This window comes from Rhipicephalus microplus, chromosome X, assembly GCF_043290135.1.
Source record: "Rhipicephalus microplus isolate Deutch F79 chromosome X, USDA_Rmic, whole genome shotgun sequence".
NCBI classification, from domain to species: domain Eukaryota; kingdom Metazoa; phylum Arthropoda; class Arachnida; order Ixodida; family Ixodidae; genus Rhipicephalus; species Rhipicephalus microplus.
In genome coordinates this window covers 54,740,238-54,765,869 of record NC_134710.1, presented here as the reverse complement: position 1 = coordinate 54,765,869, position 25,632 = coordinate 54,740,238, and the positions used below count along the sequence as shown (strand labels likewise).

The following is a 25,632-nucleotide window of genomic DNA, read 5'->3' as shown; positions in this document are numbered from 1 at the left end:
CCGTCCCCGGTGAAACGGGCCGAAATTCCGTGCGGCATCTATCAATACGCGTCAAGGTGCGCCACTCGTGCGAGGCGCGCTGGCGGGTTCCGGAGGTGGAAGGAGGGTGCCGCCGAGGTCGACGAGCGGCGGTCAGCGCGCGCGAGGCATTGACCCCGGCGAACTGGGTCAGGCTTGGCGGCGTCGGAAGGGGCCACCTTCCGCCGGGTCAACCACCGGCCGGACGACGCTCCCTGCGCACTTTCGCTCCCGACTCGGCAGTCCAATGGCCTCCTCACAACCAGTCCTCCGACAAACCCATTTGCTGCAACCATGCGCTGAGCGAGAATCCCGGTGGCGCGCCCCTGTGTGCACTCGCGGCGGTATCATTCAGACGCCCTTGTCGAGCCGCTCATTTTCATTTTTTTTTTACGAAAAAAGCACGGGCTTGTTCGTTCCTCGCTTTCGTATTAAGCCTCGCACGTCAATCGAACGGTGAATGCGCCTTTGACGCGTACCCGTTTTGTTGAACCCACACGTACAGTACGTCAACATTCCTTACATTAACGAGGACTATAGCTTGTCGTGACACGTTTCGTAAGGGACCAATTGTATCCGCGTACATTTACTTCTGAAATATGAAGCAAGGTGCTCAAGAATCTACTATAGCCACTTCTTGCATGTCCGCTCTTTATCGCGCCCTTTTCAAGCTGCCTGGAGCTTACTGTAAAAACAACCTGGGTCAGCGGAGACAGGCAAACGCGTGCAGTTGCTAAGTACAGTGTACTACGCTAACTTGCGGAAGAAAAAAAAAAGGTGCCCTTGAATGTTGGCAGCAGCGCTCAAATGCTGTCTCCGACGCGTCCTGGCAGAGCGAAAGTTTCAGGAAGCGGAAAGGGGTCAGTGAGGCCAAACCGGTTGGCCGCCGGTCGATGCTCCTTCCGAATCGAAATCAGTTGCGCAACCGAGGAAGGCGGTTATGCCACGCGACTCAGTTGCGAGACTTGCCGCGAAAGTGACCGCGAGGTTTCTCGACATGGGGAAGCGTCCAACTTATCGCCTGACGAGGAAGAGTGTATCTTCATTAACGATAAACGCCGCTTAAGCGGGATAGACGCCTCTCGGCTACTTTAGCTTTAGAAGCTTCGTAGACACGCCATATTCGGCCATCGTCGACTGGTTGTAAAAAAAAATTGTAGGCTTTTTTCTGTTTGGGGATGCTTAACAGGCACCTAAATTTTAATACGCGAACGCTTTTTTTTCTATTTATGTACGTCACCCCCTATCGAAATGCAGCTGCAACGGGCGGGATTGAAGGCGCGACTTCAAGATCAACAACGCCGCCATGTAGCCACTGGGCTACCGTGGCGCGTAGTCCCTTGAGCGTGTACACAAACCGTGCTGTGGAACTCGGCCGGTCGACTAAGGAGGGAAGAGGGCGCTGCCCCGTTACATAAGACGTGGCGTTTCGGTGGTTGCGCGCGTATTATTCTTTTTCTCCTTAGGTTATTCAGCTTCCGCGGCGCAGGCTCTCGCGTGGGTTGTTGAACCTGGCGAAATGGACAGTGCTCTCCGGCCGGCTCGTCGACCCGCGGTTGACCGGAACCCGATTTGGGTCAGAGGCGCGGTGCGAACAGGTTCCGGAGCAGACGCACTTTCCTCGGTCACGCTCCTGGCCATCGCTCCGCAGGTCACTGGCCGTGTCGTCCTCGCGAAGGGCACTGCCTCGTTCGGGGAAGCACTTCCGATCCGAACCCTTTGGGGACCCTGGTCTCCGCTTTCACTTCCTGCCCGTCGCGCCACATGCTGTCGCACAGACGGCGGACCCGGTGTCCGGTTGCACGGCTGCGGGCCAGGAAGTAACAGCGACGTTTCTCCCCCGAAAAAGAAACGTTACTTCCCTCGAGACGCGCTCCAATGGTGCAAGATTTCTGGCTGCCTCTCGGGACGCGCCTGAAGGGCGACGGCACGCGCCATCTGGGGCGCGCGGTCTCGCCTGTGCGAAGAGCTGGTCCTTTTCGGGCAACTATTGCACGGTGATGCCTCGCGGATTAAACGCCCATGTTAGTGAAGGGGCACCCGCCAAATACTCGCGTGTATTCAATACCTATCTCCATCGACGTTGTTTTCCACTACCTGCATGCTTTGTATGTGACCGTCATCGCTTATGAAAAGCCGCCAAGGCCGCGCACACACTAAGATTCTTTTCTCCACCAGCTCCAGCGTCAGAAAGACTAGATTCTTCTTTCCGTCTAGGTACGCTTTCGCGAGGCCGTGGCCAAGTCAAAGCACGGCAGTCGGTCCTCAAGGCCAGCTTGGAAGCCTTACGAAATCTTGTTTTCCACAGTTGGTCGGGCTGTTCACACGTCTTTGCTCTCTCAGATATTCGCGTATCTTCGTACACATTTTTGTTCAGTTGTGAAATGCTGTAAAGGTTGCTTAATTCCCGCATCACGCTTAGTAACTGAAGTGGGCGCACTATACTCGTGTACTACGGGGACTATTGCGTACGGGTCAAGCCTGTTGGAAACTAAGACGGAGCTACAACGCAACATGACTGCTTGGGAAACTGCAGGGTTTTGCAACCGTTGCGCAGTGGTGCTGGCTTTTTCAGGCGCCTGTGCTCTAAGCAACTGCATATTGCACAAATCCAATATTGTGTGCGTCACAATGTAGTCATACACTGAAACTTACGGCGTTTTCAATATATCACAGCGTTGTCTCATGCAACGCTATGATAAATTGGTTCACAGTAAATTAGCTCACAGAGTGTCAAGAGGGTTTCTTTTTTCTTTCGCGTTCATTCTCCAGTGAATAGTTCGCCCGCTTCCGTGACATTTCCGCTTAGTGTGAACATTCGTCTTCCAGTGAACGGAAATTAGTAGTACCACGCCTGTAGCGCCGCCATTCCAGTCGTGGCTTTCGAGCAGAGAAGACGACGCCGTCAGGAACTATTGTTTTGCTCCCCTTGCCTCATTCTCTCCGAGTTTCTGACACGGGTGCGCTAAGACCGGCAACGCAGGCGCTGTCAACACGGGCGCGCACACACACAAGGCGCGCGCGTGTTCCTCGGACTAGCGCGAAAGACCATGGCGACGGCCGCTGGCACACTGCCAGCCGACCAAGAGTGTCGTCTTGGGGGCCAAGGTCGGCGTTCGTTCACCCCGCCGTCTCCTTCTTGACTTTCTCCGAGTGAAGGAAAACAAGAGTGGGGGATCGTTCTGGTTGTTCGACCCCCCATGCTCGGAGAAAACCGTGCGACGGGGTTCTTCGGGCATACAGAGGCGGCCGAGATGGGTGCGCCGTCGCCGAAGAAAAAGCTTCCCCACATTTTCCCCCCGCCGCCTCTTCTTTGCTTTTCCCTGAAAAAAGGAACGCTTTCGCCTTCGTCGTCCCACCTTTTTTTATGTTATTCCGTGTTTCTTCCAGTCTCGCCGGGACAGACTTGTAGAAAGGGAGAATTTCAGGTTCCCCAGAAGCCCAGTTCGACGCCCTGGAGACCTTGCAGAAAGTGGCTCTTTGTTGTCGTTTTCTTTTGCTTTTGTTGGGACCCGCTGTGTCCATGGCTCGAGAGCCACTGGCCTCGTGAGAAACAACCTGCCTTCGAGAAGGTGGCGGCTTGCTCCGATGGCCCGAGCTGGTGGTTCTACTACAGGGTCACTGTACGAGACCCTGGGCTGGTTTCCGGTATTCGCGATGCATATGGGGTGTCTGCCATAGTCTGAGCTTTTCTTGGCTTTGCGGTGTTTTGTGTGACCCCACCTTTGGTCCACCCGCTGTTATAAAGCGAGCCTGTCTTTTCCAGCACTCTTCCTTTCAGCTCATCTTGTCGTTACTGGCGCTTGTAAATCTTTACTGTTAGGTTACTCTACTGGATTTCTTCACGAAGAGGAAACAAATATGAGCTGTGCAACGAAAAACTCCCCGGTAGTCTGGCTGGTTAATCACGAAAGTGAGAACTACAGCTGGCTGGCCTCGTCACTGCTCTGCAGAAATGGTGCTGTAACGTAATACTGCGCCAAGTATGCAGTGTCATGCATGCAATCCGGACAGTATCCCTCGATACCCAATTGTCTGCAAGACTTGGGCGAAATCGCTTCCGCGCCACGACATCGCTTCGAGGAGGATGCTGACAAACTGCAATCCCTCATATCCACCCAAACCACATCATTTCTTTTCATTGTGGAAGATATTCGCCGGCTGCGTCTGTACCGATGAAACCAGAAGTGTTCCCTGCGAGTACAAGTCTGTTGGCTGGTAGCTCAATCGTTGAAACGCGACAGTTTCGTTCATAGGTGGTGAGGAAAATAGCCGCGATAACGTTCGTGGTGTAATAGTTTCTAGATCCGCGGACCACATCTAATATCATGCGTCTTGACTGTATTCAGTGCGAACATTGTGTAGCGTATGCATCATCATTGTCCCCATTGTGGCTAACTCTCCTATAGATTCATCACGCGATCGCCAATCTCACTGCTGTTGGATGCGTCGCAGAGTCGTAAAATCCGATGGTCAACAGCGGATTCGAACCCTCCCATTCACCCGGAGAAGACACTCGCCGAGTCCGCGCCCGGAGTCGAGAATATGGCAAAAAAAGAAAAGAAGGGGCGAGGGAGACGAGCTCGAAAATAGGCGCCGGGTCGTGGCCTTTCTAGCGCTGTCATAGCCTCGTTCGGAGAAATCCCGGTTGACGGAACGAATGGCCGGCCTGCGACGGGCGCGCTATTTCGGAAAAAGGCTCTTCGGTTCGATGACACCGGGCAGGCAAGGTCACGGCGGCGGCGGCGGCTCACCCGCTAAGGGCGTGTGTGTGTGCGAGCGCTACGGACGCTGGCGTCGCCGCTGACGCTGCGAAAGTGCGCGCGTCCCTCGTTTTCCCCGCCAGTCTGTGACGCCCTTCCGTTCTTCCTGCTTCCTTGTGCGTGGAAACACGCTGCCGATGCCCCGGGAGACGCGGTTTCCTCCCGTCGACGACGACCGAGAAGAGAGATTTGCGTCGTCCGGAAAAGAAAGATGGCCAGCAAAACGTGTCGCAGGCGCAGGGACGCGAACGGCTTGGCCCGGAGAAGAGGCGGCCCTATATACTGCGCGCGCGAGGCTTAGCGAAAGCAAGCCTCGCCCGAAAACGCACGCTCTAAGACAGATTTATTTGTTTATTTATTTGCACATACTACAGCGCTATGTGCGCTATGGCAGGAGTGGGTGTACAAAATACGCGGAATTTTAACAGACAGGAATGAAAATTATGTAAACAGGTAACATAATACAGATGTGTGGTTATACAGGGTCAAAAGTGCACAAACATGTGATTAATATGAATGAAAATAGAATAAAGAAACAATGCAACTCAAGAGCTAACACCAATGGCAAATAGATGAGGGTATGTTACAGACGCATGTCATGGATGTCGGCTTGAAAATTGGATGATGGGCGTGAACCGTACCAGGTAACGAATTCCAGTCTTCAATAGAAGGGGGGAAAAAAACTGAACTTGAACATGTTAGTTCGAGCATAGTAAGGCGTTAAGTGATGATCGCTCCAGCAATGCTCGCTCCAGCAATGCATGATCGCTCCAGCAATGCATAACTTGTGCGCCGCGTGGCCAAATTATATAGCAGCTGTACTTCCTCTCGGTCTGCTGTTTAGGAAAACTGTTCGGGTTTCGAAATGAACGTCTGTTTTTTTTTTTGTCCCCTATACTTCTTTTGTCCCCTCTCAAGCGGCGCTCCCATTCATTACGCAGGCGGTGAGCGTGGCTTCACGAGGCGTCTAGCTGACCTTTTTCTTTGTGTGTGTGTGTGATCGAATCTCCGAAGCAGATGCAGAAACTTCTTTCCAGAGTGAGAAGTGCTGTTGCTCAACACTGTCTGTGTCGTGGCATTAGACTTTTATTATTTTGATCACAAGCATAACCACTTCAAGCAAACTAAAAGAATAGCAAAAAAAAAAGGGGGGGAGCGACACGTTCGAAATTACCTGCAGTGTTTAAATAACGCGCCGTTTCCCTCAAAATGTGCACCGTTGAATACGCTGTTCTCAGGCAGGACTTAGCTCTTGTGGGTCATTTGCTGTTTAACATTACATGTCTATAGAGGTGCCCCATAGCAGAACTTTCTTCTAGGAATGAGACATACGGTTTTCCTGTCACTGCCGTCGTGTTGCAGCATCTAAACTGCAACCTCTCTTCCACATTAACAGACGCAAGGTCAGGGATGTCTCCCATTGAAGAATACCAGTTTTAAGCTACTCTCTAACCGGAAGCCTACACTCGGGCGGGAATATATACAGTTTGTCCTTAAGCAACGCCGCATTAGAACCTTACTGTTACTCCGCATGGTCGAAACACAAATTTTGTTCCGTGAGGACGGAGCCTAGGTGCGTTGGGGGTATTTTTCATATTTTTTTCTTTACTCCGCCTATATGGTATTTTTGCGAAGTAGACCAGGAGTACCTCATTTTAAGTAGTCGTTATTCTGATTTTATTATGTTTTTTTTAATTTGTTGTTGTTCCCCGTCCTGATGGTGTCACACTTCTCGGTCGCTAGCAGTATATGCTCACTAAGGCAATTTTTGTGGAAGCAGTTCTCTGGAGTTCCTGTAATTTCTTGTCGGAGCTGTCGCAGATGCCATTTAAAAAAGCCCTCGAGTTCCTATAGTATTTTATTTATATACAAGAAACTGCAGTCCTCGTCTGAAGACAATCAGGTAGCTTGGTGATTGATTTGTGCGGGGTTTAACGTCCCAAAACCACCATGTGATTATGAGAGACGCCGTAGTGGAGGGCTCCGGAAATTTCGACCACCTGGGGTTCTTCAACGTGCACACAAATCTTGAGCACACGAGCCTACAACATTTTCCGCCTCCATCGGAAATGCAGCCGCCGCAGTTGGGATTCGATCCCGCGACCTGCGGGTCAGATACCTTAGCCACTAGACCACCGTGGTGGGGCGACAATCAGGTAGCTAGAGATATAAGAGCGAATAGATAGCGGAACGCAGATCACACGAGAGAAACGCGACTAAAGTTTTAGATGCCGCAGCAAAAGAAAGTGTATACAGTGTATGCAGAGATCAGGAGGAACCCCAATCATGTGAGCGCGTCGCGGACAATTGGAGTTCCCGCGACGGAATAGCTGCCTTTCGATGGCAACTTTCGTCCACGCTTGACGCAATTGTAATATTTAGAAGTCACACGAAACAATTTTCTTTTTTTTTTTTAAGGCGGCCGCAAGCTCTGTGTGGGTCTCGGATCAGTTCGATTTGGATGGTGTGACTTAACGCAGCGTATATCGACGTAGCGATGTATATACCGACATCAGTGGTATACGTGAGGCAAGGAAAGCCGATGCGGCATTTACCGCAGAATCGCGCAGTGAAAAAAATAAAGCTTTATTCTTGGACATTGGAGTATAATCAGGCAACGTCTGCATGCCACACTATATAGGTCGTGGAAAAAGAATACGCTATAAAAAAGAAGAAATAACATCATAGCCTCGCTGTGATACTATTCCTTATTTGCAGTGCCTCTTGATTGTAAAGAACGTTAGTTATGTATATTTAAACAAAAAAGTCAATGGGGTAAGTAGTCATACTTTGCGCCAATCGCGCTGTTTTATTTTGCTTCTTTAGCATATATAATAGTTGCTTCAATATGAGCCAGCATTTGGTATTGATTAAACTGGCGAGTATTCGGCAGCTCGAAGACGTGGGTGCACGGTGGCACCTATATAAGTCGTCTCTCGTGGTTACGCTATTTAGACGTCCCCGATTTCTCCCCATCTCTCGCTTATCTTTTTACCATGCGACTGCAGCAGTGCTTGGCTCGAAGGATATGACTATACACTGCTATATAGCTGGAAGGGTGGGGGACAAACTTACTCGTCAAATGAAATTGCACGTGCTCAATTTTATGTCGTGGCACTTATCATGGTGATGCCGTTCCAATAGCACGAGCAGCGAGATACATCGTACAAAAATGATGAAGGGCCGCTGCATGACGAATGTCTGAGAGATTGCGTCAAACAATCGTTGCGGGGCGCATACGCAAGCAGTTTGTTTTGTCCCTGCAGCATGTGCCGCTATATTCGCGGCCATTTATCGCGCCCCCTCGAAGGATGCGAGGCACGTCCGCATTGGATTTTCTGCGACACCGTGCCGTCTCACGTGTGGAGATGTTGAGCGGCCGCTGACACACTCTGTCGTTGTGTCGCGGTTCTTGGACACACAATAGCGCGCGCGCTCTTTAAGGAGATCTGGGGAGAGAGTCGGGCTCACCGCGCGCACTGTTTCAGAGGCAGCCATTTGTCGCGCAACAGCTCTCACAACGACGCTCTGCTTCCGGAGACCGTTGCCCCCGAGCGCGGACCAAACGATCGACCGGCCGCGCGCGGGAGCATTGCCCGGTGCCAAAACACGCCGCTTCTCTCTCCCCCGCGCGAAAGAAGGGGCTTCCAGGAGCAAGGTTAAGGACCGCGCGCCGCCCCGGGTTCAACAGAACCCGGGGCGAAACTTTCACGGCCGCGGTCAGCGACCCGCGCGGTTATCGATCGAGCGCTCTCGGTCCTCACCGCCTAATTGGAGCAGCAGTCGCGGACGGAAGCGGCCGCAAACCGAGCAGTCGCGCGCTTCCCTTCCTGTACGGCGCGGACTCCGCAGGGCTTACGATCTTGGCAGGGAGTGTCGTTTACTGCTAACCGGGGCTCTTCTATATTTTTTCGGTCCCGCTTGGGGTGAGACAATTTAGAATAGAACGAAGATTTCTTTCCTACTGCCTCTATTATCAGTGCCACCGATATGATTAGTAAGCATGCACAACCTATAGGGCGTTGCTGCTTTGCATTAACGCTATGCTGCCTTATTTCGATTTGTCGAAGGGGGGCAGTGGTTATTAAAAGGAGCAAAATCAAAAGAAGAGCGAACCCTACAAGTGTCTGCATCAAAGCGCTTCACCTCAGAAGTGGTTCACAAGGGATGGGCCAAGAGGAGGGGATAAACGAGAAGCAAAAATCGGGAGACGGTTGGAGAGGTCCGCGGGCCCACAACGGTGAGCGGTCGTCGAAGAGAGGCGGACGGTGCAACTGTCAGCCACGAAATCCACCGAGCGTCTCTTCTGTCGAGTCAGGACTCCGTCGCCCTCCGAGAGGAGCGTCGGTTACGTAAGACGCTTGCGTGCGCCGAGTCCGGATATAATCGTGCGGGAAGTTACTCGGGGAGAATGTAGCGATGTGGCTCCTTACGTAACGCCTTTCCTCGGCCGACGTTGTAGTGTACAATAACGAGGCCTCTTTCCACCTGGTGACAGCATTACGTGGTTACAGGAGGGGACGACGTGACCGGGGGCCGTTGCACCCTTTGTCCTTAAGCGCACACTGAGCGCCCTTGAAGTGCCAGTCTTTGTTGACTCGCTTTTCGCTCTTGCTTTTTTTTTTTTTTTTGCTTTTAGAGCGCCTTGTTTTCTTGGACACTTGGGAAGCCGGCATCTCGAGTGGGCCGCCAAGCAGGTGTCGCCCATCTCTGCGATAGCGGCCGTTTATTTTGGTTCAAACACAGACCACTATAGCAGGAGCGGCAGGAAAGCATGCACTGCCGATAGCCGCGAGAATACATGCCACGCGGCACCCCATGCTCGCGGCTAATCAACTGGTTGCTCAGTCAATAGGGTCGATACCGATGCGGCAGAGTCGTCGACCGTGCTGATTGTTCCGGGCCCTTTTCTTTCTTTTCCTGGTCCCTTATGAATGGCGTGGACGGAAGGACAACACACACAACTGCTGCGAACACTTGGGTGTGACATTTGTGAGTTACGCGCACGCAGAGAGGGGCTATAACACTAGCTTAGCTCTGTCTGCAAAGGCTTTAGTGTAAAACAAATACTCTTTATTCGCTCCCGCAGTCCCTCACTGGGAAAGCTCCACATTTGCCCCAGAAAATACTCATGGTCGTCTTTGTACGCGGTGTAGAGTGCGAACCAGTTTCTCAGAGCATTTTTTCTTTTTTCGACGGGAGCAGTCATTATGACATTTGGCCGCGCGCATCTCTAATTGATTGCATTCTTATCACTGTTGAAATTATTCCTTGAATCAGAGAAAGTTTTTTTCTTTGCTTGATGGAAGTTCCGCTATATAGCATTGTCTATAGCATTGTTCTACCTACCAAGTGGCTGCTGGTGGTTTATAAGAGCCGTTTCGTACCAAGTGGCTGCTGGTGGTTTATAAGAGCCGTTATAAGAACCGATAAATTCTCGGTAGGGAATTTATCTTTCCAGCATTCGCCGTAAGCTGTGTTCTCCGTACAGCACGGTTTCGTTCGACGCACCTTGTACGTCGTGATTCAACAGTGAAATAATGCGCAGATTATCGGGCTTACGAGACCGCTTCGTAAATACGTACTAAGCTTTTTTTGAAGTAGTACTTCAGATGAAATGTCTTGGCCTCGATGAACGCTATGCGACGACGATCATTTTCCCGCGAACAAAAAGTCAAACGCGACACAAGTGCGAATGTGGCGCAGCTGCTGTACAGCAGCGCACGCTTCCGAGTCCCCAGCGCGCTGTCTATAGTTCTCATACTTGTGGCAATGAACTTGTTAGCTTTCCGGGCGCAATGCAGCCGAGCTGTATAGCTGATAATGTCGAGAGCGTCTTCTAAATGTTCCTCCTTGTGGACCGTGTAAACGGTGATCCCCAGTGCGAGTTGCCGCGAAGAATGTGCCGTTAAATTCAAAGCCAGTTGACTAGTCCAGTACGCCATGCAAGAGGAGGATTGAATAAAATGAAAGAACGCATTGTTGAACTTGTTCTATCTTTCCGCTCAGCCGTGGTTTATATACCGGTGTTCGCGCCTCTTTCGTGTCCTCGTCTGTGCGGCCAATGTTACTTTCTCGTTTGCTCCTCCCAATTTCGAGTGTGTCGATGTTTGCACCCCGTTCAGTGAAAGTCGGCAACTTCGTCGCAGGCTGCCGGCCCCCAGGTCTAAATAAGGAGGGCAGGCGCGTATCTCGCTCGAGTGCCGATAGCACAACGGGCGCGTTGAGGTCACTGAACCACTCGACGCGTCCAAACAAAGGTCGGCAGAGAGATGAGTGCCGCGCGGTCAACGTAGCCAGGAAGGGGGGAAAATATGCGGGGATGGGAAGCGATTGGGAACAATCAAACAAGCTGTGACGATCTAGCGCTGCAGCGTACACGAACAGCTAGAAACGGCTGAAGCATGCGTATCTTTCGGGTGCTCGCGCAGATGTCAGGGTGGGCATCGCAAGAGGAAGTCCGGGGCCCGTACTATGCAACAGAGGAAGTCGTCGTCTCAGACCTGGGCGCTCAAGAAGGCGCTGGCACCCTTCGGAGAAAGGGACCGGGCGCACCCACTTTGCGCACTCGCCGACAATGCCTAGACTGGCCGCACACTGCGGGCCTAGAACCGTGCGACTGCCCCCTTGCTTCCTGTCCCCGCATTATGACCGACTCCCCGCCTCGTCAAGCGTTAATCTTGCATCCGCCGAAAAAATGCGCCAGGGAGGCTTCGATGAAAACTCACGGCTTCGGATATTTATCGCATCTGTGACGTTGAACATATTCGAGTCAGACTCGACAGTGAACGTCAGTTTGGTACGGTGCCTACTTGTTTGTTTGTTTTTTTCCAGACAATTCTTCTAGTGTTTATACGGCGCATAGGACGTCTGAACGATGTTGGTAATATAACGAGATCATCGCGAACAAGTGCATTATTGTACAGGATGGCGAACGTGGCGTGTAGTGTCGTAGCTTCTCTTGAAGCTGTGGTTGGGGCTAGACTGAAAAAAAAAAAGTGTACTAAGAGCAGGTGAAAGTTTGCAAAATGGTAGTAGCTACACAGAGTACCCACACGATTCACTACACACGGTGTCAAGTGTTTTTTTTTTTCTCTATGGCAATGGCATGCGTCTGAAAACACTCGGCTAAGTATCGGAGCTACGCGTGGCCTCGCCGTGCTGCTAGTCGGAACCCGGGTCGGAACCCTGCGGCGAGGGGAGAGAGAGGCGCTCACACTTTCTCCTGCGGCTGGATGGAGTTCCTCGACCTGCGATTATCTTCGGCCCCTGACAAAAGGCGCCCGGAGGGAGAGCGGCCGGTCAACGGCCGGAAGCGCGAGCGTTGTCCTAGTGACGGGTTCACTTTCCTCCGGACGACGAACCGAGCTGCTCGGTCAACGCGCCGGCTTCTTCCGCAAGGTCGTCGGCACGCGCTGCAGCCGCCATGGCTCCCACACTTTCTTGGACCGTATCGCCACCAGATAGGACCCAGTGGGTCCGTTTTACCGTGCACCGAGTAGCCAAACTTGGGCCGTCCTGCCCCGATAACCCCGCAAAAGATGTCCCATGTCGAGGCTTGGCGTCGGACGCTCTTCGGGGAAGGGCGCGCTCGTATCAATGAGCTGCGTACATCTGAAAACGTACTGATTCATATGACGGGGAGAAATAATGGATGGTTCGTTCACAGAATTGTAGTGCGTATGTCTGTACGAGAGTCTTTAGAGTGACGACGTAGTACGTGAATTCCTAAAATGCTTAAAAATACTCGACGTGTATGGGCTATAGTGCCCATAAAATCATCAATGAGAGCTTCTGTCCTCGAATTTGTTTCGCTGACGAAATACATTTATACGCCGCGATGATAATATTTCTAGTTATGTTTATTTAACAACTACAAAAGAGTGGCTTCGGTTAACCAATAAAGCGACAGTTTTGATAGCTTAGGAAGCGTTCTCAGCCCCTGAACGAGGTATGGTTCAGTATTCAGTTTCACTGATTCAGAGACAAGGTCATTTTCTTTTTTAAGTGCTTTACCACTCTTGCAGTCAGTGACATAACAGAGAATGTCATCACGTGTAACAACTTGGGATGTGTTCGACTGTTTTGCAATTCAGAGCTTCGTGTGGCTAGAGGTCGGCTTCGCTTGTATCACGCCGTTACTGTACAAGTGGGTTCGTATCTGTAGGAATCGCAGGCACGCATCAGGCGACAGTGGCCGCGATGCGTGCTATTCGAGCCTTGAAGGCTGTGGGAGCGCGTCACAAATGCGCGGACGGACTGTCCGACGGAAGGCGCCAGGGTTTTCCAGTTGGCCAGGGCCGCATTCCGTTCGCACCTGGGGGCGCGTGCGTACACAACACGGGGCTCTCTGACCGAGTTTCAAGGCTTCCCAGCCGAGCGAGGCAGGCGAGCGGCGTCCAAGGTCAGCCGATGGCAGTGCATCGACCTGCGGCCTTGAACGGGCTCTCTCGCGGGTCAGCCCCACGAGGAGGGGAACTGGGCCATAGTTGAAGTTCTGAGAAGCCGGAGGGGTGTGGCGGTGCGCTCACAAAAACCAGCGCGGAGGCGGCACACAAAAGGACCCGCAAAAATGCGGCCGCCTTCCTCGAAAAACGCGCCTTTGTCGGACCCCCCGCACCTCTGGACACGGCCACCACATCGGCGCCTTTCGACCAACTCCAGAGCTTGGGGGGCTCTCCGCGTTGCGCAACGCGCGCTTTTTTCCTGCCGGGTTACCGACGATTGCGGGCGCTCTGTTTCTGGCGGAAAACAAAAGCGGAACACGGCTCCCAGATGGTAAATAACGTGGGGACGAAAATATTCACCCAAGAAAGGAAAGACAGCCGTTGCGAATCCGGCTGTGCTATCTGCGGTGTTAGTAACCGATAAGAAAGTCCGTTGCGGCTAAGCGCCGGTGAATGAACACATAGCTGAAGCTGCCAGGGAGGATTAATGCAGCACGTCGTTTGTGGTTCAGGAAAAGGTATGCGTTTTTGTTATGACAAGCTCCAACAACCTAGTAGCGATGCTTCTCAGTATAGGCGTATACTTTGTTTTATAATCACATCTGTCATCAAAAGTTAAACGCTTGTTAACTAGTTTGCAATTTTAGCCTAAGTGAGTGTGGTTGAAACGCAGAACCAAAATATTACGTGCTAACAATAATGTTGAAAGCTCAAAAGTTGAAAGTAAAGTAAAACTCAGTTATGTTCATCGCCAACTGCACTCGTAAATTTTAAAACTTTAGGCAACCTGTAGCGACGACAGCACACAAATACAGTCTACCACGGCAACGAGTAATCAGTACAACCGCTGTCGCGCCGAGTAAAGGGTTTGATGCGGCGCGCGGCGAAGACGCCAAACAAATGACACGCCGAAAACGGCGCTAGAAACAGGTGCGACGTGCCCTAGGCCTAAGAAGCGTCACGCGGGGTTCAGCAGCGCCGCGCACCAAGAAAGGGCAACTAGGAACGGCAACGCTTCTTTCTGCTATGCAGCCGCGCATCGAGGAAAAACACGGAGCTCCGGGTGCCTGACCTGAGGCGCCGCGTCAACCGGAGAAAACGAAGGCGGGAGAGAGAGAGTGGAGAGGATAACAACCCCGCAAATAAACAAACTAGAAAAAAGAAAAAAAAAAGGCGCGAGAGAGCCCAGGGCTCAGGCCCCTGGGCGGAGACAAGACCGTCCACAGCAATGGCTGCCATGTCAGTGACCGAGCCGCTTTTGTGGCAGCGGGAAGTTTGCACCCTTGAAAAAAGTATTTCACGTGGAGCGTTGACACCAAATATTGATCCATAAAACGCGAGGTTAGCGACACACTGGCGTAGTGGCTGGGTCATCGAACTCCTAAGGGGGCGGGCGCAGTTCCGCCGGGCCAATCAGCTTCCGGCGCGGCGCGCTCCTATTGGCCCTCGCCGGCGCTCACGTCAATCAACATGGCGAGGGAAGGAGCGGAGCCCCGCGCACAAAACTAGTAGCGGTGAACTTGAGCTGTACGATTTGGCCTGCTTTCTCCGCGCCGACAAGTCAGGCTGCGTCGTCGGCCGCGCTGAAACCGGTTTGCCGCCCGTCTACTTTCACTGTCACTCGGAGGAGCGGAAGGAAGCGGCAGTTCTCCGGCGGAGCGCTCTCGTGAACGGATGTGCTGAACCGCCGCTCGCCATGATTCTCACCGAGAAGGATCTCCAGCTCCTGGCGACGTTGCCGTTCCAGCAACAGCAGCTCGAGCGAAAGGACGCTGATCTCAAAATAGGTGTGTGTTCGGTGGCCACCGTCATCGTCTTTGGCGCACAGGATTACGTACCGACGGCGGCTGTGTGTGGCGTGATGATGTCCCTGCGTGCTTCCCGTAAACAGTAAGGTTTTTGCGTCGTCACGCGAGCAGCAGTCGCCGGAGTCGTACGCTGCCGCCGTGGCGCGACCAGCCGCTGGCAGCAGCGGGACTCCGGCGACGGCCCGCCCGAAGTCGCCGGCGATGCCCCGGCTTCGCCGCGCGGCTCCGAGCAGCGTGCTCCTAGGGACATTTGTTCCCCGAGAGTCGTTGACCCGAATACCCGCGGGTTTCCATGGCGACGAGACGAAAAAATGTTTATCGGAGGAGTTCACTGACCCAGTGTGCAGGCTCGGGAGAGGGAGAAAGCGCGCGCCCCGCGAGTTCGTTGACCGAGTGAGCTAGCGCCGCGCGAGCGCCATCTTGGTTGCTCTTGGCAACGCCAGCGTGGGGAATGGGGAGCGGGTGGGCTGGGGAGCGTCCACAAAACATCGCTCAGAAAGCACCGCTCTGAACGCCTGCCCGTTTTTTTTCTTTCTTCCTTGTTCAGAATTCGACGGGACCACCGTGTTGTGCCGAGTATGTGGGGACAAGGCCAGCGGCTTCCACTATGGCGTTCACTCCTGCGAAGGATGCAAGGTGAGCGTCTCCTCAAAAATGAGGCAGTAGTGTTGAAAATCATGTGACGGAAGGCATTTGTGCTCTGCTTGTTTGCGACGGGCGCTACGCTATGTCAGTGCACCCGCATACTTGCAGCTACCAAGTGTCACTCGTCAAAGTGCCTTACAGCGTGAAGCCGTTGTTTGTGCCGCTGATATGACCACAGCGAAATGTACGAAAGTATATGTGCAAACAACTGCTTCTCGTGTGACTCTTACACCGCAAAATATTTTTTATTCGGAAAGCCCTTCTCCCCTCCTGTTGCGTAGATAGGAACAGCATGAAAATAAGCTCGCAAAAAGTTCCGTGAATGACAGTGTGTTCATTACTACGCACGCGTGATCCTTACTGGAAAATTCTTGAGTTCAAGTTACGTTGTCCCAGTATTTCACTTTCTACGCACCACGCAACCTGTCCCATAAGTTTCATAAAGGAGTTCCTCCGATCAGGGCGCACCCAAAGGCGAGGAAGCGAACAAAGCGCTCCCCGGCAGCTTTGTTCGCCTCGAAGCCTTCTGTGTCCCTTTTGTGAACTAGTTTCGCGTTCCCCCCAGAATTTGTCCCCTGCTCCAGTTCCCAAAAAGTGGTCCGCCACCCTCGTCGTTCCCATGGCGACGAGCAGGTGTGTCCTTGACGCGTTCATTCAACTCTTGGAGGTGAATGCTCCCGCGAGACCCAAAATCACATATTCCAGTGCCGCCATTGGTCTGCCGCCGCGCTCTCCTATTGGCTGCCGTCAGCAGAGATGGAAAGTTATTGGCCCTCTCTTCGCCGGGCCGGGTTGAACGCCCTCCAGGTCATCGAACCGCGCCATTTTTTTTTTTAGAAGCCGGGGTCACGGTCAAAACAACCCTCCTCTCCTCGGAGCGTCGGAAAAACAAAACGGAGCCATTGGGACGCGGAAAGCTTTGCTCGTCCGGTCACTTCCTGTGCGTGGCCCTTGTTTTGGTGCTTGGCACATGCCCCGGAAAGCGGTGCCGCACTTGGCCTCTGCGAGCACGGCCGCGCCGGATCTTTTGTGTCGCTTTCGTGGCGCTATTGTCGCTGCGCCGACGCTTCTCGCGACGCTACTCCACGTAACTATTGCGTTTCGGGGGCATGCCACTTACAACCGAAATAATAACAAAAAAAAACAAATCTTCTAGCCCAGTTTTGGTGTCGTTCTAAACGGTCAATGTGTTGTTTGTATTTGCAGGGCTTTTTCCGGAGGAGCATCCAGCAGAAAATTCAGTACCGGCCCTGTACCAAAAATCAACAATGCTCAATTCTTCGTATCAACAGGAACAGGTGCCAGTACTGCAGGCTCAAGAAGTGCATCGCAGTCGGCATGTCTCGTGATGGTAAGTGTATTTTAGATTGTCTACACGAGACAACTGCAAACCATTTGTGTTTGGAGTTGACCTCGTGCCATACGTTCTTTTTAATATAGTGTTGAAGTTGTCCGAAAAGTGTTGCCGTGTCGCGAGTCCGCAGTCGTTTTAATGCGCCTCGGCAGAACCTTGCCCAACGACAAACTTCGCGGGCAACGCGCATCGACGACGAGCGTTTTGGTGCTCTCTCGATAGATGGCGAGGCGCTCGTCGGAAGTTCACTGCTTCCTGCGGTAGATGGCGCGCCGTCAAGGTCGACTCAGAAGTAGGTCGCCGCGCGGGCGTTATTAAACAAGTTCAAGGGCAGGAGCTCGAGAGGGAAAGCGGAAAAGGAGTGACGTTATTTCACCGGCGCTTGGCGCTCTTCCTTGTGGCGGCAGCATCGATGGGTAGCGCCGATACGCAGTAGGCACATGAGCTCGGACCGCGGGCCTGGTATGACCATGATGATGGCTCCTCGACCGGGTGGTTACCTCTACTATGTGGACGGCAAACGTAAGGCCCAGTTTACGGGACTGTTCCATCTGTTGATCGGAAACGCGTAGCAGACACTTTCGCCGCGCGGTGTCGCTCTCGCGTTGGCCGCCGGAGAGCAGTGCGGACGCTGTTCGGCGTGCTCGACGTGTGCGTGCCCTCGGAAGTAGCGCTACGCCGGAGTCGCCGCCGGGACAGTCGCCGGTGCTGCACGTTGCTCGCGCGTTGCGCTAAGATGGTCATGCGGGGTACGTCGGCGCTTCTGTTCCGCATTCGATCTCGTAACGCCAGTGCTTGTGTCGTGGGTAAAGCAACGTGCGCGCTGACGGGCACGATGCTTACGCACACACGTTTTTAAACGTGCCGTTAAGTCAAATGTGCGGGGAAATGTTGGCCCACGGGTTTTCAAACGGGCCGTAAAGTTAAATGTGGGGCAAAAAAATTCGGGGTTCCGAGTGCGCGGTGTCTAACCGTAGTTCTTTTTTTTTTTCTTTCGCATGCAGCCGTGAGGTTCGGACGAGTGCCGAAGCGTGAGAAGGCGAAGATCCTCGCTGCTATGCAGAAGGTGAACGCCAGCTCGCAAGAAAAGGCGTTGGCTGTGGAGTTGGAAGACGAGATGAGACTGTTTGACACTGTGGTGCGTGCACACGAGGAGACCTGCGATTTCACCAGCGACAAGGTTGCCCCACTTCTGGAGCGCGCCCGCGCCCACCCCGTCTACACCTTGTGCCCTCCACAGCTGGTGCGTAAATTTCACGTTTCTTCTCTTTTCGGTAGGGTACCACGAGCGCGCTTGCTAGCCCTGGTGTGGGCATGATGCAAGTTCGTGGTACTCCGCCATTGCACTTGATTGTGGATTGTCATGATGAGTCTTCAGTGATTGACATATGAATGGCGCCGGGTGACTCGCTCTCTCGCCAGTCACCTGTCGCTATGATAATTAATCTTGTATTATCCGAAACACCAGAGTAAAACGAATATTGGATGTTAATATTCTGTTTGGCGCTTTGTCCGCAGGCATGTCCTTTGAATCCTACTACGCAACCAGCCGAAGGCAACGGAGCCCCGCGGCTAATGGAAGACTTCTCTGAACGCTTCTCCCCTGCAATCCGCGGTGTGGTTGAGTTCGCGAAGCGTATTCCTGGCTTCAGTCTCCTGGCACAAGATGACCAAGTGACGCTGCTCAAGGCTGGCGTGTTTGAAGTACTCCTGGTACGGTTGGCCTGCATGTTTGACAGCCGCAGCAGCTCCATGGTGTGCCTCAACGGCCAGGTTCTACTTCGCGAGTCACTGCATTCGGCCAGCAATGCACGGTTCCTGCTTGACTCCATGTTCGACTTCGCCGATCGGCTCAACTCCTTGGGCTTGTCGGACGCCGAGCTGGGTCTCTTCTGCTCCGTCGTGGTCATTGCACCTGGTGAGTATTGCCCAGAAGCCGCCTTTTTCAATCTGCCTCATAGGAGGACCTCGAGTGACAAATGTTCCCGTTGTTCTTGCGCAGACCGGCCCGGACTCCGAAACGTTGACCTGGTGCAGAAGATGCAGCGGCGCTTGAGCGAGGTGCTGCAAAAGGCCGTCGCCGCGGGCCATCCCGACCGGCCGCAGCTCTGCGCCGAACTGCTCAAGAAGGTGCCAGACCTGCGCACGCTCAACACGCTGCACTCGGAAAAGCTTCTGGCCTACAAAATGGAGCCTGCGACGCCTCCGTACCTGGAGCAGTGGGGTGCCACGGAAGACTGGAGCCCGGCCAGCCCACACTCGGTGGCTTCGTCGACCAACTCGCTGGATGGTGCCAAGAGTCCCGTTCGCTCGGGCTCCTTCTCAAGCAGCACCACCGACTACTCGCCGGACAGCCCGGCCAAGCCGTTCGCCAAGGTCCGCAGGCTCGACTCTCCCACGGACTCTGGCATCGACAGCGGCAAGGAGCCCGGTTGCTGCACGCCCAGCGCATCGGTGTGCTCGAGCCCGCGTTCGCTGGACGACAAGCCAGCCGACGAGCCGGACCGCGCCGACGAAGACATGCCGGTGCTGAAGCGTGCGCTGCAGGCGCCGCCGCTCGTCAGTCCGCACCAGCTCATGGAGGAGGCCTACAGACACCACAAGAAGCTCCGCGCGGTGCGCAAGGAGGCCGCCTCCAGCTCGGCAGACCTGGCCTCGAGTCACAGCACGCTCGTGGGCCGGCTGCAGCAAGCGCCACGCTTCCTCAACGAGCAGCAGATAAAGCGCACCGACCTCATCCACAACATCATCATGCGCAACGAGGGTCCGCAGGGCTTCTTCCAGGGCTGGGGCTCGCCGCCACGTTGCCCCTACAGTCCGCAGCCCAGCCCGCCGCTAGTCCCGACCCAGGAAGGGCCGCAGCCGCTCAACCTGTCCAAGAAGCCCCCCACGCCGCCGCTCAAGACCGAGACGTAGGCCCCTCCCCCCACCAGTGTATATAGGGCGCATGGACGCATAACTTATCACGCGAGGAATGTACAGAAGGGTAATATAACTTATGGTGGGACACCATCCTCGATGGCGCTGCTGTTGCGGGAGCCAGTATTATGTGCAATCATTTGTTGTGTCTGTCTTGGTGTGCTTTCATTATTTATGGAGCTCGTCTTTAGCAAGGTGTTGTAAATTATCGAATGTATGTATGTGCGCGTGCATGTGTGTGTGCATCTCCGGTGACTCTGTCTTAGAGTGTTGTCGGTACTCTCCCGTTTCATCATTCTGTACAAAGGCTCCTTTCAAGCCACTTCTTCAAGAATAAAAAAAAAGGAATGGTACAGCCTAATTATGTTGTAGTGTCACTTATTCGTCGGTTTTTGGAGCCTAGTGGGAGGCATAAGAATAAAACCACGGGCGACAGTGGACCCCTGACCTCGGCCCACCGTAACCCCAGGTTGCTCCAACTAATTACAGATTTTGTTTTCCGGAGAGCTGACGCTGGTCCCAGCGGCCAGCTTCGGCTCTCCGGATGATTCTTCTATTCACACCGCCCAGAATGCCGCTGTCAAACTATTTTTATATCATAGGCACACTAGTTACGTCTTCGTGGGAGAAAAAAAAAAGCGAAAGCCAGGGAGGACGCACGTCTGTTTGGTTACCCTGTACTGGAGTAACGAAAAAAGAGACGCTGAAAGGAAGCAGTGATAACGAGATTGAGTATGGGGCAAATCTCATCTGATGCATTTGGCACCGATAGATTTGATTTCTACATATTCGTAATTAGTAGGCACGAAATGTGCATTATTGTATGTTAGCTCCTAATAGCAAGAAGAAAAAAGAAAGACGCCAGGCCTGCGTTGTTTGCACGAACGCAAATTTTCAATGGATAGGCACACTTCTGTTGCTACATTAGTTATGATTCCCTGTTGCTGACTAAAATTGCATTGTTTAGTTACACGTGCGAACCTCGAAGTAAATAGCGGAATGGTAAGCACAGGCGTGTTGGTGCAGTTATGTGATGAGTATATGGAACGCAATGCTAATCGCTAACCATATTATTACTGCCCGAAATTTTCAGATGAGAAAGCATGCATGCGCCTAAGTGACTTAATACCATTGATAACTTGGGTGGGCTGGCATTTTTTTAAATATGTCATGGTAGCGCAAATGTTGAAAGTAGAAGAAACTGTGTAGTGTGTCTATCTCTTTCGTTATCGTGCTTTCTTTCACTTCCGAGATTAGCGCTATCAATTTGTGCCCAAGTGTCTTGAGCAAACATGCTGTTGGATGCATCGACACTCACATTAGTGGACAGGAATTGATTCGCTGAAATCTTGCAAGCTGTTCTTATGGTTGACATTTCGCGGCATTATTGCCAGTACTTTTATACGGCTGACTTCAAACGTATATAAATGTTGGCAATTGACATTTACAAATTGGGTGGGCCTCCATATGTTCCGCCGCAGACGAGGTGAGTTTGACGACGAAGCTGTGCACTAGCATGTATCACGCATGGGTCAGGCCCGTAGCTAAAAGGTGGACTAGGAGCTACCCCCCTCTTTCTCTCTCCGAAAAAAAAAAAAAATCCTGGCTAGAACCTGACGTGGGTTATTCACCGACGGCCGAAAGGAAGGAGTGGGAATTCATCACGGCTGAACGATATTTCACGCGGTGAGCCTTCTAGGCTATCGCAGGGGGTGGCGTGCGTATGTGAATAAGTGTATTCTAAGTTATATGCCATGACCTCGCCCTTGGCTGCAGAACAACGCTGCCATATGGGCAGATTGACGCCATGTTATCACACGTGGAGCTCTGCGAAAGGTGTGTTGACGCACTTACTTGTATTTATCTCTGAAGATAAAAATGTGAGGTAGGAAGTGTCGAAAAATCTCACTATATGTTATAGTTGTGCGATATATATATATATATATATATATATATATATATATATATATATATATATATATATATAACGCAGAAAAAAGAAGAAAAAAGCTTTAGCAAGAGCGTATGAAAGTATCAATCGTTCAACCCAAAGGTCACGTTATTATTCACTGCTATATACTTTCTGCACGAATGAAGTATGTTCGTGCGTTTCTGACACCACATTTTACCATTTTCATTGGCATACTGTCGAAATACTTTAAAAACTATCTTCCTATAAATTGACTTCGTTTTTCACCACTGTTGAGGCAAGCTCGTTTGAAACATAGCTTGCAGCGCGGCATATAATAAATATTGCATCATCCATACCATGGGTAGTGCGAATGCAGAGTACAATAAATTATAATTTATTATTGAGGCATAGTGTGAATTCCAGTATAATTGGTGCAGAGTCCAGACTCGGCTTATGCGCCTTTAAAACAGGAAATTAATTTTGCCGTTCGTGTATGCTATGCGGATATGGAATAGTCCATTCCTTCAAACTCTCAGCTCCCAGCTGTTCGTTTCGCCTATCTGTAACCACAGTATCTAAGATCGAATCCCACAGGGAATTATCAGAAAAAAAAATTGCCGCGAGTCTTCATCGCCCAAAAGGCACAACTACTAAAGTAAGTCAAGGAGTTAAACAATTTCCGCTTGTGGCTTGAGGGGCTGAATTCACAAAGTGTTACTTGTCACTGGGCAGTCGGCCCATTCAATCCCAGCATCACGATTGGATGAGGGCCACTCTGGGGAATAATTCTAGCGCAAGACGTTTTTGAGTACGGGGCCTTGGAGTACAACGTAATGTGTCAATGAGCTCAGGGAGGCAGTGTCTACGAAGCTGCGATAATGGAGCAGATACAGCTACCTCGGGCGATGTATCCAGTGAAATAAAGATAACATGATATATCGATCAGCATGACTTTCTATGAATAAATGGAAGTGTCTTAAATACAAAAAAAAAAAGAAACATGCATACAGCTCCGCCGGGCCGGGCCGTACCTGCGCCAGCGTAAAACGAATCGGAGCATTTGCCGGACCATGGAGTAAATGCCGGAGCCTTGCCGGATCTCATAAATCCCTGTTTCGCAATGAATCCAATTCCCCAGCTATATACGAAACGATAAGCTTGGAACAATCCGATACTACAATCCGGCACTTGGAAGAGGGATGGGATTGCTCAAATACTATAGAGCGTGGAATAACTTCGCGTTGGCTACCAAAGACTGCTCTGTCTGCAGGTAGCTATGCGTCTTTTGCGAATGTCATGAACGCAGGGGTGGACTCGAGAACAACGCGGCACTCTTGAGCATCCAATCGTCCATGCGACCTGCAATAAAAGGAAAGGAAGCATATCCGTCGTCGCATACTTGTGCCACAGTTCACTGCATGCTTACGTGTCCCGAACTTTGGTATACCTGCACCTCGGCTCTCATGCAGTGCGAAGGTCTCGAGAAGGAGCCATGGTTCAGGAGCCGGCAGTCCTTGTGGCAGGCCGACGCCAAGGCCTCTTTTTCATGATGCATGCTATGAGCACTTTTCATATGTAGCGCACAGCTAAAGAGTGAAGAAAATGAATAAAACGTGCAGCTCGCTTTAACCGAAGGACGTTGGCCGCGCGATCCTATAGCCTCGTGAGAAGACGAGCACGTCTATTACGGTTGTTTGGCACCCGTAAGTTTGGCTACCTGGTCAGTACAAGGGTGAGCCAAGTGAATTCAGAATGGCTATCGGCTCATACGGAAAGTTTCATAGCTCAACAAACACCGAACAGTGTATACGGATAAGTTTATACGCTCGGTCGTTTAGTGTTGGTAAAGGATTTCCTTTGGGTATCATTGCAGAAGCCGACGCACTTAAATCTATACAATAGCGTCCAATGCAAACGAAATACGTCAAGTGTGGCTGCAGCCAAAGGATACCCGCCACCCCCGTATGCACAGTATTTGTCGCTTGAGCGGATAGTGGTTGCTAATAATGTGCCTAACATAAAAACATGCCTAGTGCGATATACAAATCGAATATACCGCGCTATTCGGTCGCGGAATTCGCTCTTGATGTTATTCGTAACGACACTTATTAAGGCGAAAGCCTTTGATGTCTCACGCCCCTCCGTCCGTTTGAAGAGCCCTATCACGGTATCGGGTGGACGCCGGTCGTGTCGGTCGCATGGACCTCGCAGCCCGCGCTTTGCTTGCCCAGCGGCTCCAATCACGCAAAAAGGGAGACGAAGCTCGCATCGCGTTCCAATCTGACTAACCCAAAGTCTCAATGACGTTCACCAAATACACTGTGGAATTCACAAAGTGGTCCTTCACTTTTGGACTCGTGAGGGAGACTGACCCACGGATGTGGGACTGCCTTGAATGAATCTTCTGTATGGGACTCCGTTATTTCACATATATCGGTGTTTACTATACGTGCACACATATATGCATCACGTGACCACGCATACACACGAGGCATTCAGCCACGTCAATCATCGTGCATCCATTTCACGTTATGTCAAACGTCCCTTGCGCAAGCCTCGTAATAGTTGCCGTTCAGAAACGTGAGAATGTTCAATATAGGAAGCGAACTTTTCTTTTTCCCTCGATTATCCGATAACGATTGAAATTTTGAGCTCTTCGCGCTCTCCGACTAATTAGCTTTTTTACTGCTCGCCTTCGCACCTAAAGGGGGTAATTCTTAAAGACAAGTTTAAAAAAAAAAAACTCTTGTGGTAGAGTTGTTCGAAAATGGCCCCATTTCGCCTATTTTGGTGAACGCGGCCAGCGAACGGTGAAGAACGTCTATAAACGCAGTGATCTCCGAACCAAATTTAAGTCAACGTAATAGACAAGCATTAGTATCTGCACAATGGTGCACTGACAAAAAGTGACCTCTCAAATAACACATATGGTTAACCAGCGAAGCTGAAACGTGCGAAGTCGCTCTTTTTTTTACCCCACAGTTTATTCGGGTCTTGTCCAGAAATGTTAATTCGTGTTAGCAGCCCCTGTATTCTTTTCTTAATGTTTAGTGGACGCGAGCAGAGGGTCTTTCGCGATTCCTGTGTTACAGAAATCCCGCGGACGATTTCTCTCAATTTTCGTGGGCCAGCTTCTAAGGCGCGCGCGTACATGCTGAGAGTTTTATTCACGTATAGGACGCACTGATTTTTGGTTTCGCATAGACATGCAGAACTTCGCTGTATATTGTACCACGAAGTACGTTCATTGCTATGCCTCACACATTTGACCAGCGGTGCACACGGAGGGGTTTCTGGACTTGTAAGAAGCACAACGGCCATGCACACACTTTGGACTCGAGCTTGTGGACGATGACCTCAAAAATATAGCACTGGTGTAGAACAAGCTACCATTGGGGACATGTCTTGATAAGTATATTGAATCGTTCGCACCCGGATTAATTATTTCATTCATTTATTGCTGTACGCTTTCAAGACTGAAGGCGTATCATTTCCCGAGTCAGGCTCCGGGCACGCGAGACGCACTCCCGCAGTCACAATAAACAAAGCACATTTCACACATGGCCCCTGTGAGGTACACAAACATCAAAAGAAAACGGAAGGAGAACTTCATTCGTACGGAATTGGGAGAGGGGCCATGAGCTCGATGGGTGGGGCTGTAACTTAGCACAGCTCCATTGGCGTGCACGCCGGTGCTCGCTTACGTAACCCTTGTTTCGCAACTAAGCTGAAGACCGCAAGTGCATGGACCTCGCGATTCGCGGAA

At 51.7% G+C, this 25,632-nt stretch overlaps 1 protein-coding gene across 5 annotated transcripts in view; it reads left to right on the top strand.

The window, feature by feature from the left end:
- The window catches only part of Eip75B (Ecdysone-induced protein 75B), a 92,329-nt gene extending 72,014 nt beyond the window's left edge, over positions 1–20,315 (top strand). For 2 of the 5 annotated variants that reach the window (XM_075876660.1, XM_037427167.2), the window contains exons 2-6: positions 15,584–15,672; positions 16,888–17,032; positions 18,040–18,278; positions 18,554–18,953; positions 19,038–20,315. In XM_075876660.1, the coding sequence (XP_075732775.1) occupies positions 17,020–17,032; positions 18,040–18,278; positions 18,554–18,953; positions 19,038–19,951 (1,566 nt within the window). In that variant the 5' untranslated portion in view covers positions 15,584–15,672; positions 16,888–17,019 and the 3' untranslated portion in view covers positions 19,952–20,315. Of the gene's footprint in view, positions 1–14,744; positions 15,016–15,583; positions 15,673–16,887; positions 17,033–17,387; positions 17,558–17,632; positions 17,785–18,039; positions 18,279–18,553; positions 18,954–19,037 lie in introns of those variants that run through there. The other 3 variants (XM_037427166.2, XM_037427169.2, XM_037427170.2) reach the window with 3 other exon arrangements.
- The last annotated feature ends 5,317 nt before the right edge of the window (positions 20,316–25,632 follow it).